The 10,000-nt window shown below is 34.5% G+C and overlaps 1 protein-coding gene across 7 annotated transcripts in view; it reads left to right on the forward strand.

The window, feature by feature from the left end:
- LOC145284908 (transient receptor potential cation channel subfamily M member-like 2) overlaps positions 1 to 10,000 on the forward strand; it is a 297,757-nt gene that overhangs the window by 268,253 nt on the left and 19,504 nt on the right. For all 7 annotated transcript variants that reach the window (XM_080133985.1, XM_080133987.1, XM_080133990.1 and 4 more), the window contains one exon: positions 7,705 to 7,892. In XM_080133985.1, the coding sequence (XP_079990111.1) occupies positions 7,705 to 7,892 (188 nt within the window). The remainder of the gene's footprint in view (positions 1 to 7,704; positions 7,893 to 10,000) is intronic.

Genomic DNA, 10,000 nt, shown 5'->3' on the forward strand with positions numbered 1-10,000 from the left:
ATTGTTATTATTTAACTCTACTGTGAATTTTAAAATTGAATTTTCTTGAAAGAGGTGCTGTAATTGGTGTATCTGTTCATTATTTTCAGCTAAAATGAGAATGTCATCCACGTAGCGTACATAAATTGGGGGTTTTATGTTGTTGGATGTAGGAAGGAAAACAGATCCCTACTAAATCTTATAGTCAACTATTAGCCCACCCGGCACTGCCCGGTTGTAAAATACACTTAAGTATAAGATTTTGATTTATGCAGATTTCTTATTTCTTATTATTATTATAGAGATATTTTTTATTTCTTCTTATTATCATAGAGATATTTTTTATTTATTATTATTATAGAGATATTTTTTATTTATTATTATCATAGAGATATTTTTTTATTTCTTATTATTATTATAGAGATATTTTTTATTTATTATTATTATAGAGATATTTTTTTATTTCTTATTATTATTATAGAGATATTTTTTATTTATTATTATTATAGAGATATTTCTCTATTGGTTATTATATTGTACTCAATATGTAGCAATGATTTCAAAAGTACTAAAAAAATATGACTTGGATGTGATAAGCTAGAATCAAAACCAAAACATATAGCTCACATCCAATCACATAAAAAATTTCAAAAAATAACTTTGTTAAACAAATAAATGTATACTTGTGCATGCGTAGAGAAGCACTTTAAGTTGACTTACGCCTGCCAAGTCTCAATTTGTTTCGATTTTGACCCCTTAGCAGCTATTTTTACCGGTTAAAAATCAAATCGAATTTGTTCTACGAGTCCAAATTCCTTATATATCAAATTTCAAGTGTGTAGATCAAAAATTGACAAAATAGTTTGGTAGAGACTATTCCTCAGACAGACAGACAGACAGACAGAAAGACAGACAGACAAGGTCCCTTTTATATATAGAGAAAGAGATTTTATACTCTGCCAAAGCTATAAAAAGTGCTCTATGCGGTACTTCCCCAGAAATGGCAGCAGACCTAATTCCACATTCTCCTTCCTACAGCTCCTTTCTCACAGAAGAGATGTTGCTAGTCTTTCTCTTATCTATCATTATTTTCATAGAAGATGTTTGACTGAGCTCCAGTCTTGGTTAATCCTTGTAAAACATTCACAATAAATACTCGTGTTCTTACCATAATAGAAAAACATATCATGTTTAGGATTATTTGCATTTTTTGAGCAAAACGAGTAACAACCAAAAATCTGTATCAGAAACTAAAATATTAAACATATGACATGGTTGAAATGTTGGGCTGTATTCAAGTGGTCCATCTCCTACATTTCCTGTCGAATATTCATCATCTTCTGTTTTCCAATACGCACATGGATTCCCACCTTAATAACTACAATTCTGAATCCCAATGAACTAGTTGTTCCTATAACTGAGGGGGGGGGGAAACCTAATAGCTAGCTACGAAATCTTAATATACATTTTACCTCCAAGACGATTGCGCTTGTCTTACCTGCATGCAAAAAAAAAAAAAAAAAAAAAAATTTTCCCCCCTTTCTTCAAACTAAACCTTACCTATAACTAAAAAATCCTAATGGAAATCTATCTGTAAATAAATAACCCCTTTTCTCTGGAACGCTAACAACCTGCTCCTTCCCATCTATCCTCCCACATTGCACCGCATTTGTAGTAGAATCGCTAACTTCCAGCCCCTAACCCTCACATGCAAACTGTTTTAATAGCCATCACTACACATCTATACATTTCTACCTCGAAGGCATGCATTACAGCTCATTCCTATCCAGTAAGTGATTTAACAGCCAAAGTACTCAGAAGCAAAGCGATCTGCATTACATAACTGTCTCCTCGAGTTTTGCAACGATTAATACGAAATTGAACAGACACTCCTTGTTATGCAAAATGTCCCATAACTCTTACTTGAAAATACCTACAACTTTAACTCTATTCGCACCTACTGAAAACCTGCCCATATATCTATTCACCTAATTACGCATGACTCAAAACTTGCTGTTTTATCCATACTATATTGCACTTACATCTTAACCCTCCTATCATCTAAAATAGTCTGGGCACAACTCGTAGCTCAATTCTTAATACCTACTCATACTGTAACATTATCCTAGACCTAAGCTAACATAAATAAAATAAATAAAAAGGGTAAGACTCAAACCACATTATCTCCTCCCTAACAAGCCTTCTTACAATCATAGATGCTTACACTGCATGAACTCCACTCACCCCCTTTATCCATTAACAATTAAATAGCAATGTCCCTAAATCACTTTGAGGAGTGTAACTAATCAGCAGAGATATAACCCCCACAAACTAACCCAGTAACACTAACTAACCACGCGGGGTCGCAGAAATACCTGGATTAGAACCTAGGCACGGAGAAAACCCTCTCAGTGCTGACGGACCCAGTAGGTCTTCCCAGATCATCCGTCTAGGAGAAGGAAAACTCTGAAACTAAACCAAAGGGGAGGGAGGCCTCCTCAGTCTTGGATGACAGCCTTCCTAGAGTTGGTGACTCAAACAAATTCACCGGTTTGCAAACCTAAACTGCTTAAGGAGTAGATAGGTTCTGTCTATCGCCCGGCTTCCATACTCCTTCTTTGCCTATTAGTCAAGCGCAGAGACACTATCTCAGTGATTCGACAGAAACACCCAGCGGTAGATCTTGTTTCCTGGCTAGGGCAATGAACACCGTTTTTCCCCATTCCCAGCACACCCCACCCCTAAAACTGGACATTTGGGAGTGCTTGAGTATGATATATGCCTGAGCAATTAGATTGGGTTGACCTTCTTCTAATGGGTTGAGGGTACCGGATTGACAGTTCCTGGCTGCTGTTCTCGACTGGTAGTACAGGCGCCCTAACTCTTTGGTAGCGCTTAGAGCGGCTGCTCTATCAACAGTTAAATAATATCGGGTTGTTTGTAGTGTCATGATGCGTATGGAAAGGGACCCTGCACTCATCCCCTGTGGGCTTTCCTGAGGCCACAATCCTAATTGGAGAAAGGTCAGCTGATGGTCTACTTGTGATGCATGTCTGATGCTCTGCATAACCTCTTGTTTAGCTCCCCCTTACCTAAACCGAAACTCTTTAAAAAAAGATATGACGACAGTACAATCTAAAAATAAGCTTAAACCAGGCTTAGGGACAAACAAATTCAACTTGCCTCCTCCCTTGAGGCTTGCATTCACAAATATCCATGGGCTTAGAACTAATTTAGCTGATGTTGAAGCATTTCTCTTAACAAATACCCCGGATATCTTAGCACTAAGTGAGACTAACCTACACTCCTCTATCCCCTCTAACCACTTTAACATACCTGGATATCTCCCACTCTGCCGTAAAGACTCTGACAGACACATGCACGGACTTGGAGTTTACATTTGTAATACTCTCCCCCTGACTAGAGAAACAAACCTAGAAACAGATGATCAAACCTTTATGTGCTTTAGACTAAACATGCAACACAATATTAGCTACTATTATTTTCTCTACCGCTCTCCCTCGACTCAGGACTGCACCATAATAAGCAAAGTCTCTGACAGCATAGACACGGCACTGTCCCTCGACACTAGCGCACAAATACATGTATCACTTCTAGATCTGTTTTTGACCACAGTTCCCGATGACTGCATAATGAAGGCCCACAGCCCACTCAGGAACGCTGATCATGCAGTGATAATGGTTGAAATCGCCCTAAACTCTAGAGCCAAAACTGAAGAGCCAGTGGTCAAAACAACGAGATATTATAAAAAGGCTGACTGGGAAGCCATCAGGGAATTAATCAGAATCATGGAGAAATATTTTTTCTCTCCCTGCTGAACAGTGTGCAAACGAGACCACTGACTGGTTCAAATTGCAATCGAAGCGCATGTTCCCATGCGGAAATTTTATAGTAAGCTCCACTCTCCCCAATGGTTTATGTCGACTAGCGCAACTGCCATTGCTCAAAAGCAGTATGCATACCATAGGTTAAATATTCCACTATGCCCGTTCAAACAGACGGAAGTATATAGAAGCTAGAAATAACGTTAAGAAAGAAATAGCGACAGCTAAGAGAGAATTTGCGGAAACCACTAAAAAGCGCATCGAATCACAAAAACTAGGAACTCGAGACTTCTGGAAAATCTACAACAGTGTAGTAAATAATGGGCAATCAACAATTCTCCCACTAACCAACAATCACAAGGTTGTCTCCTCAGCAACCGACAAGGCTAACATGCTTGCCAGTCGGTTTGCCTCAAACTCCACACTGGACCCTTCCAACCACCCCCTACCTGACTTTCCTATTCGGACAGACGCCACGCTAGACGATCTGAACACCACCCCCGCTCAGGTGCATGCTATCATAAAAAAACCTTGACACTTCAAAAGCATGTGGACCCGATCTTATCCCAGCTGTGCTATTAAAAAGTGCTCAGCCGAAGTAGCTCCAGTTCTCTCCAAACTCTACAACAAATGCCTTAATGAAGCTTGCTTTCTGGGCTGTTGGAAAACTGCTTCTGTTGTACCAGTATTCAAGAATTCTGGCGAAAGGACTGACCCATCAAATTATCGCCCCATTAGCCTCTTCCCACTTTTTGCCAAAATATTTGAGACCTTAATTAACCATGCTCTAGTCCATGACCTTACAGATGCTAAACTTCTGACTGACAAATTTTTACCAATTACTTTATCCATTACAGTACAGGTCCTTGCAGAAAATTCTAGCATGCATTTTGGAAGCCTTAAACCTATTCTTGTTTTTAGACATGCAATCTTATAACTTCCATTAAAGATCATTACATATTACTATACATACTGACTTTCATTCAAAACCTAAAATTCAAGATGTATATAATTCTATCACTCCAGAAATTACCTGACACGAAGTACAATTTTCTACCTATATAAGAGTCAGATACGTCCTAAGAAGGAATATTTCAGTCACATCTGGAGAGGTGGCATACGGAGCATTCTTTCTTTCTTGAATTTTTACCTCAATAGAAAAAGACCTTCCAAGTGCATCAGGCAGAATTTTCATGAATAACGCGTCTTTGTAAAAGCGTCTAAGCTGCAGAACACATTACCAGTGCTGTTTTCCGGCTGGTTATTTTTAGGATATCGATGGTTCATTTACTGTGGTTTTAATACAAAAAAAACCCTTCAAGTCGTTCTGTACTGATTATTTTCTCAATATGGTTGTTCAAGTTGTACATCAGTTGAACCACTACACATTATTATTATATTACAATTTTGAACCACCTTGCTTTGAATATTTTTTATTTTATTTTTTTTTATTCAATTTTCACCCCAAACAAGGCACATTGCCACTTTGAAGTAGGGGGCTACTATCAGAGACATAAGTTGCAGGGATATTATGAAGAGAGATGAGCAACAAGATGTCTGTTCACATTAAACTTGAACTTCTGCATATCAGTACAGTTGGGGAAGCAGAGTCCCACAAGGGAGTTCCAAGTCTAGCAGTTCTGGGGAAGAAAATATTGGAGTAGAGGGCTTTCTTACACCTAGGGATCTCTACTGTGAAGAGGTGGGATTTAGCTGCTTGTCGGGTTTGTCGAGGGTGTTCACGTCGAGGGGGTACAAGTGCTTGTAGTTTGCCAGAGCATTCACCATTAAAATACTTGTAGAACAAGCAGAGGGATGCAACATTTCATTGATGGGACAGAGGCTGAAGCTTAGATGACAGTTCATGACCTATTAGGTTGGCAACTCTCTTTTGAACCCTGCCAAGGAGTGAGAGACAAGTAGCAGATGCACCAGCCCAAATGTGACAACAGTACTCCATACATGGGCAAATGGTGACCTTATAGAGGTGCAGGATACTTTCAGGTGTAAGTAGTTTTCTAGCACGGTAGAGAGAGCCCATCTTCTTGACAGCAGCCTTGGCAATGCTCTCAATGTATCTATTTCAATTCATGTTCCCTGTAAACGTTAGGACGAGGAGTTTAAAGGAAGTACTTTCGGTTAATGTGTTCTTGGCCATTGCTATTGGTGGTTGTGAAGGTTTCTTGTAGTTATTGAAGGAAACAAAATTAGTCTTGGCAGCATTGAATGTGACCATCCATTTTTGTCCCCATTCCACTATGCCCGTTCAAGTGGTCAATGATGTCAACCACACTGAGTTTGATATGACCAATAAAATGGTCAATAAGTTAAACCACAATGCTTAAGCTATTATCACTTAAGTTTTACATAATTTGAGAACACGCGATCATGTTAGTGGTCCATAGTTTGAACCATCTTGTATTAGATATAAACATCCAAGTGCTCCATAATGTGAATTACCATGTTGTCGTTCAAGTCATAGATCAGTTGAACCACTATGCATTCTTCGGGCCAAGATCAAAGTGTAGTATCTGTTCCGGCAGATACTGCAAGCTATGACTAGCTAGGACTAGCTATGACTAGCAAGGACCAGATGTGGGGGCAGCCCCACATGCCTGACCTTTAACCAGCTCCCATTTCCCACCTCTCGGGAGCTGGTCCCCTTTTCCCCTTCCCCCTCCCTTCACTCCTCACATTAAAAATCGGCCTTGTGCCTAATTTGCTCGGTGGGGGAGCAAATAAATACCATCTGTTCTTCGGATGCTGCACTTCAATTTCTTGTGCTCTGTTAGTGGAGGAGAAATCCTTCATGACTGAGAAAATTTTTATTTTTGTTTCTTTTTCTCCGCGTTAAAAAACGACGCTGGTGTCTAACTCTGTCCCGTAGGGTGGCATTGTAAATAGGAAATATGATTATATTAATGGCCTACAGTTTAGAACCACCTTGCTTTACATGTTCAAGTGGTCAATAATTTGAACCACACTAAATTTAATATGACCAATAAAGTGGTTCATAAGTTGAATCATCATGCTGTCGTTTAAGTTGTATATCAGTTGAAACACTATTAAATATAATTATGTCGATGTTTACAGTTTTGAATAACCTTGTTTTAAATATGCTTGCTCATGTGGTCAATTTGAACCATACTGAATTTGAATAAAGTGGTCTATAAGTTGAACCATAATGTTTTAGATATTATCATTTAAATCACTCTGCTTTTATCGCTAAAGTTGTACATAATTTGAATACCTACCATCATGCTAGTGGTCCACAATTTGAACCATTTTGTGTTCATATGCTACATCATTGGAATTATCAGTTTTGGAAAGGGTAAATACATTAACTAAAAAAGAAACACACGAAATGAAGTAATTTAATTAACTAAGCAGTGACTAGGTCCCACTTTGTCAACTAGGCTCTAACCCCTGTCTCATCACTGTAATGTTGTATCCTTGTGCCTGTTTTGCAAGTACTTTAATGGATGTAATCTGATGAACTTATTGCACTTGTGCCCCCTCGACATACACATCCCCAACAAACCGCATAGCCACAAAATCACACCCCTTCACTGTTGAGGTCCATAAATGCCAGAAAGCTTTCTACTCTAATAGCTTCTTCCCTAGAACAGCTAGCCTTTGGAATGGAAGTCCCTTCCTGCTACCTGCTTCTCTGACTGTACTGATATGCAGAAATTCAAATGTAATGTAAACCAGCATCTTATCAATCTTTCCTAAGCATGGTCCCAATTAGTAGCCCCTTTCTTAGAGTTCAAATGATGATATGCCTTGTTTGGAGTGAAGGTGAGTAAAAAAAATTGTATTGTAAAATTTTTGAAAAGTTACACACAATTAATTTTCTTCTGTTTTCTTTTGATTTTAGTAACACTTTCCAGAAAATTCAAGATAACACAGATCTCCATTGGCATTTCCAGAGATATGGACTCATCGCTGAATACGATAGTCGGCCTCCTCTACCGCCACCATTCATCATTCTCAGTCACCTATATTTACTTATTTGTATCATTGTTAAAAAATATAAAACTAAAGAAAATAAAGACAGACCATTCAGTAAGTTAAAAGAATTTCAACTTTGTTGGGTATGGCCGTCACCACTGAGAGACAAGGGTCTGTTAACTGAAAAATGAGGTCATGCATAGTAAGCAAAGCAAGCGATACCTGTCCAGCAGTCAGAAGAAAAATGTATGGTATGGAATTGCGCCAGGTTACTATATATAGAATATAGAATATTATATAGTATGTACATAATATATATATATATATATATATATATATATATATATATATATATAGTACGTGTATATATATATATATATATATATATATATTTATATATATATATATATATATATATATATAGTATGTGTATATATATATATAGTATGTGTGTATATACATAATATATATATATATATATATAGTATGTGTGTTTATATATATAGTGTGTGTATGTATCTATATATATATATATATATATATAGCATGTGCATGTATATATATATAGTATGTATATAATATATATATAGTATGTATATAATATATATAGTATGTATATAATATATATATATATATAGTATGTATATAATATATATATATAGTATGTATATAATATATATATATAGTATGTATATAATATATATATATAGTATGTATATAATATATATATATAGTATGTATATAATATATATATATATAGTATGTATATAATATATATATATATATAGTATGTGTATAATATGTATGTATATATAATATATATATATAGTATGTATATAATATATATATAGTATTATAATATATATATATAGTATGTATATAATATATATATATATATATATAGTATGTATATAATATATATATATAGTATGTATAATATATATATAGCATGTATATAATATATATATAGTATGTATATAATATATATATATATATAGTATGTATATAATATATATATAGTATGTATAATATATATATGTATATAGTATGTATAATATATATATATATAGTATGTATAATATATATATATATAGTATGTATAATATATATATATAGTATGTATAATATATATATATACATATATATATAGTATGTATATAATATATATATAGTATGTATATAATATATATATATAGTATGTATATAATATATATATATATATATATATATATATACTATATAATATATAGTATATAATATATATATATATATATATATATATATACTAGTAGAAGTACCCGTCGTTGACTAGGTTCAAAAACAGTCTACAGAAAATGGACAGTGATTGATGAAAGTATGATAGTTTATGAAAAGGAAGAGTTTGTAAAGAGATAGGTGTTGATACTCAAAAATTTTACCCCAAGCAAAATATGATGAAAGTAAAGATAATTTTCGTGAAAATATATTTTTTTATATCAACTTTGTTTCCATTCGTAGCCAAGAGTGACCAACAAAATGATGTTTCCTTACAAAGAGAAATTGTTATATATATAATAATATAAATATACAAGAAATAAATGTTACCATAGTCAATAAAAGTTACCTTTATGGTAAAAAAGTTCATTGGCTTGTATTTTTAAGTAGTTTGTAAAAAAAAATCTTTTTTAATTCACGAACCGGTTTAAAAAAAAAATCAAAATGGCAGCGACTTTGAAATAGAGAGCCCTGTTTTCAATTTGAAGGAGGGGCACCTAAGCATTCTGTGTTAATAATTTACGAGAGTTCAGTCAACGTAAGGAATATTTATAAACATATTTTAATGTTTTCCGTTATTTTATGCTTGCGGAATATTCGATTATGGTATGTGTAGTTTATATAAAAATTCATTTATCGCCTCAAATTTCGTTTTAATTTTCGTTTGCTGAAATTTTTTCAAGTAAAGAGCATTAAAAACCCTTTCAAAACAAAAAAAAAACATGAACTGAACTTTTATTGACTATGGTAACATTTATTTCTTGTATATTTATTTTTTCGGGTAGTCGTTTGTTGGCTTTTCTGCTAAACACTCTTACTAAATAAATAATATCGACGAAATATTGAAAAACAAAGAAACAAAAACAGTTTTGAAAAATAATGAAGCTTTACTTACTTTAGTAAAATAATCCGAAACAGCAAAATGGGATATTAAAAAAGTAAAGCAAAGAATCGATATAAACATAAAT

The sequence above is a fragment of the Euprymna scolopes genome, chromosome 9 (genome assembly GCF_053919585.1).
Source record: "Euprymna scolopes isolate OS-2025 chromosome 9, ASM5391958v1, whole genome shotgun sequence".
Lineage (NCBI taxonomy): Eukaryota > Metazoa > Mollusca > Cephalopoda > Sepiida > Sepiolidae > Euprymna > Euprymna scolopes.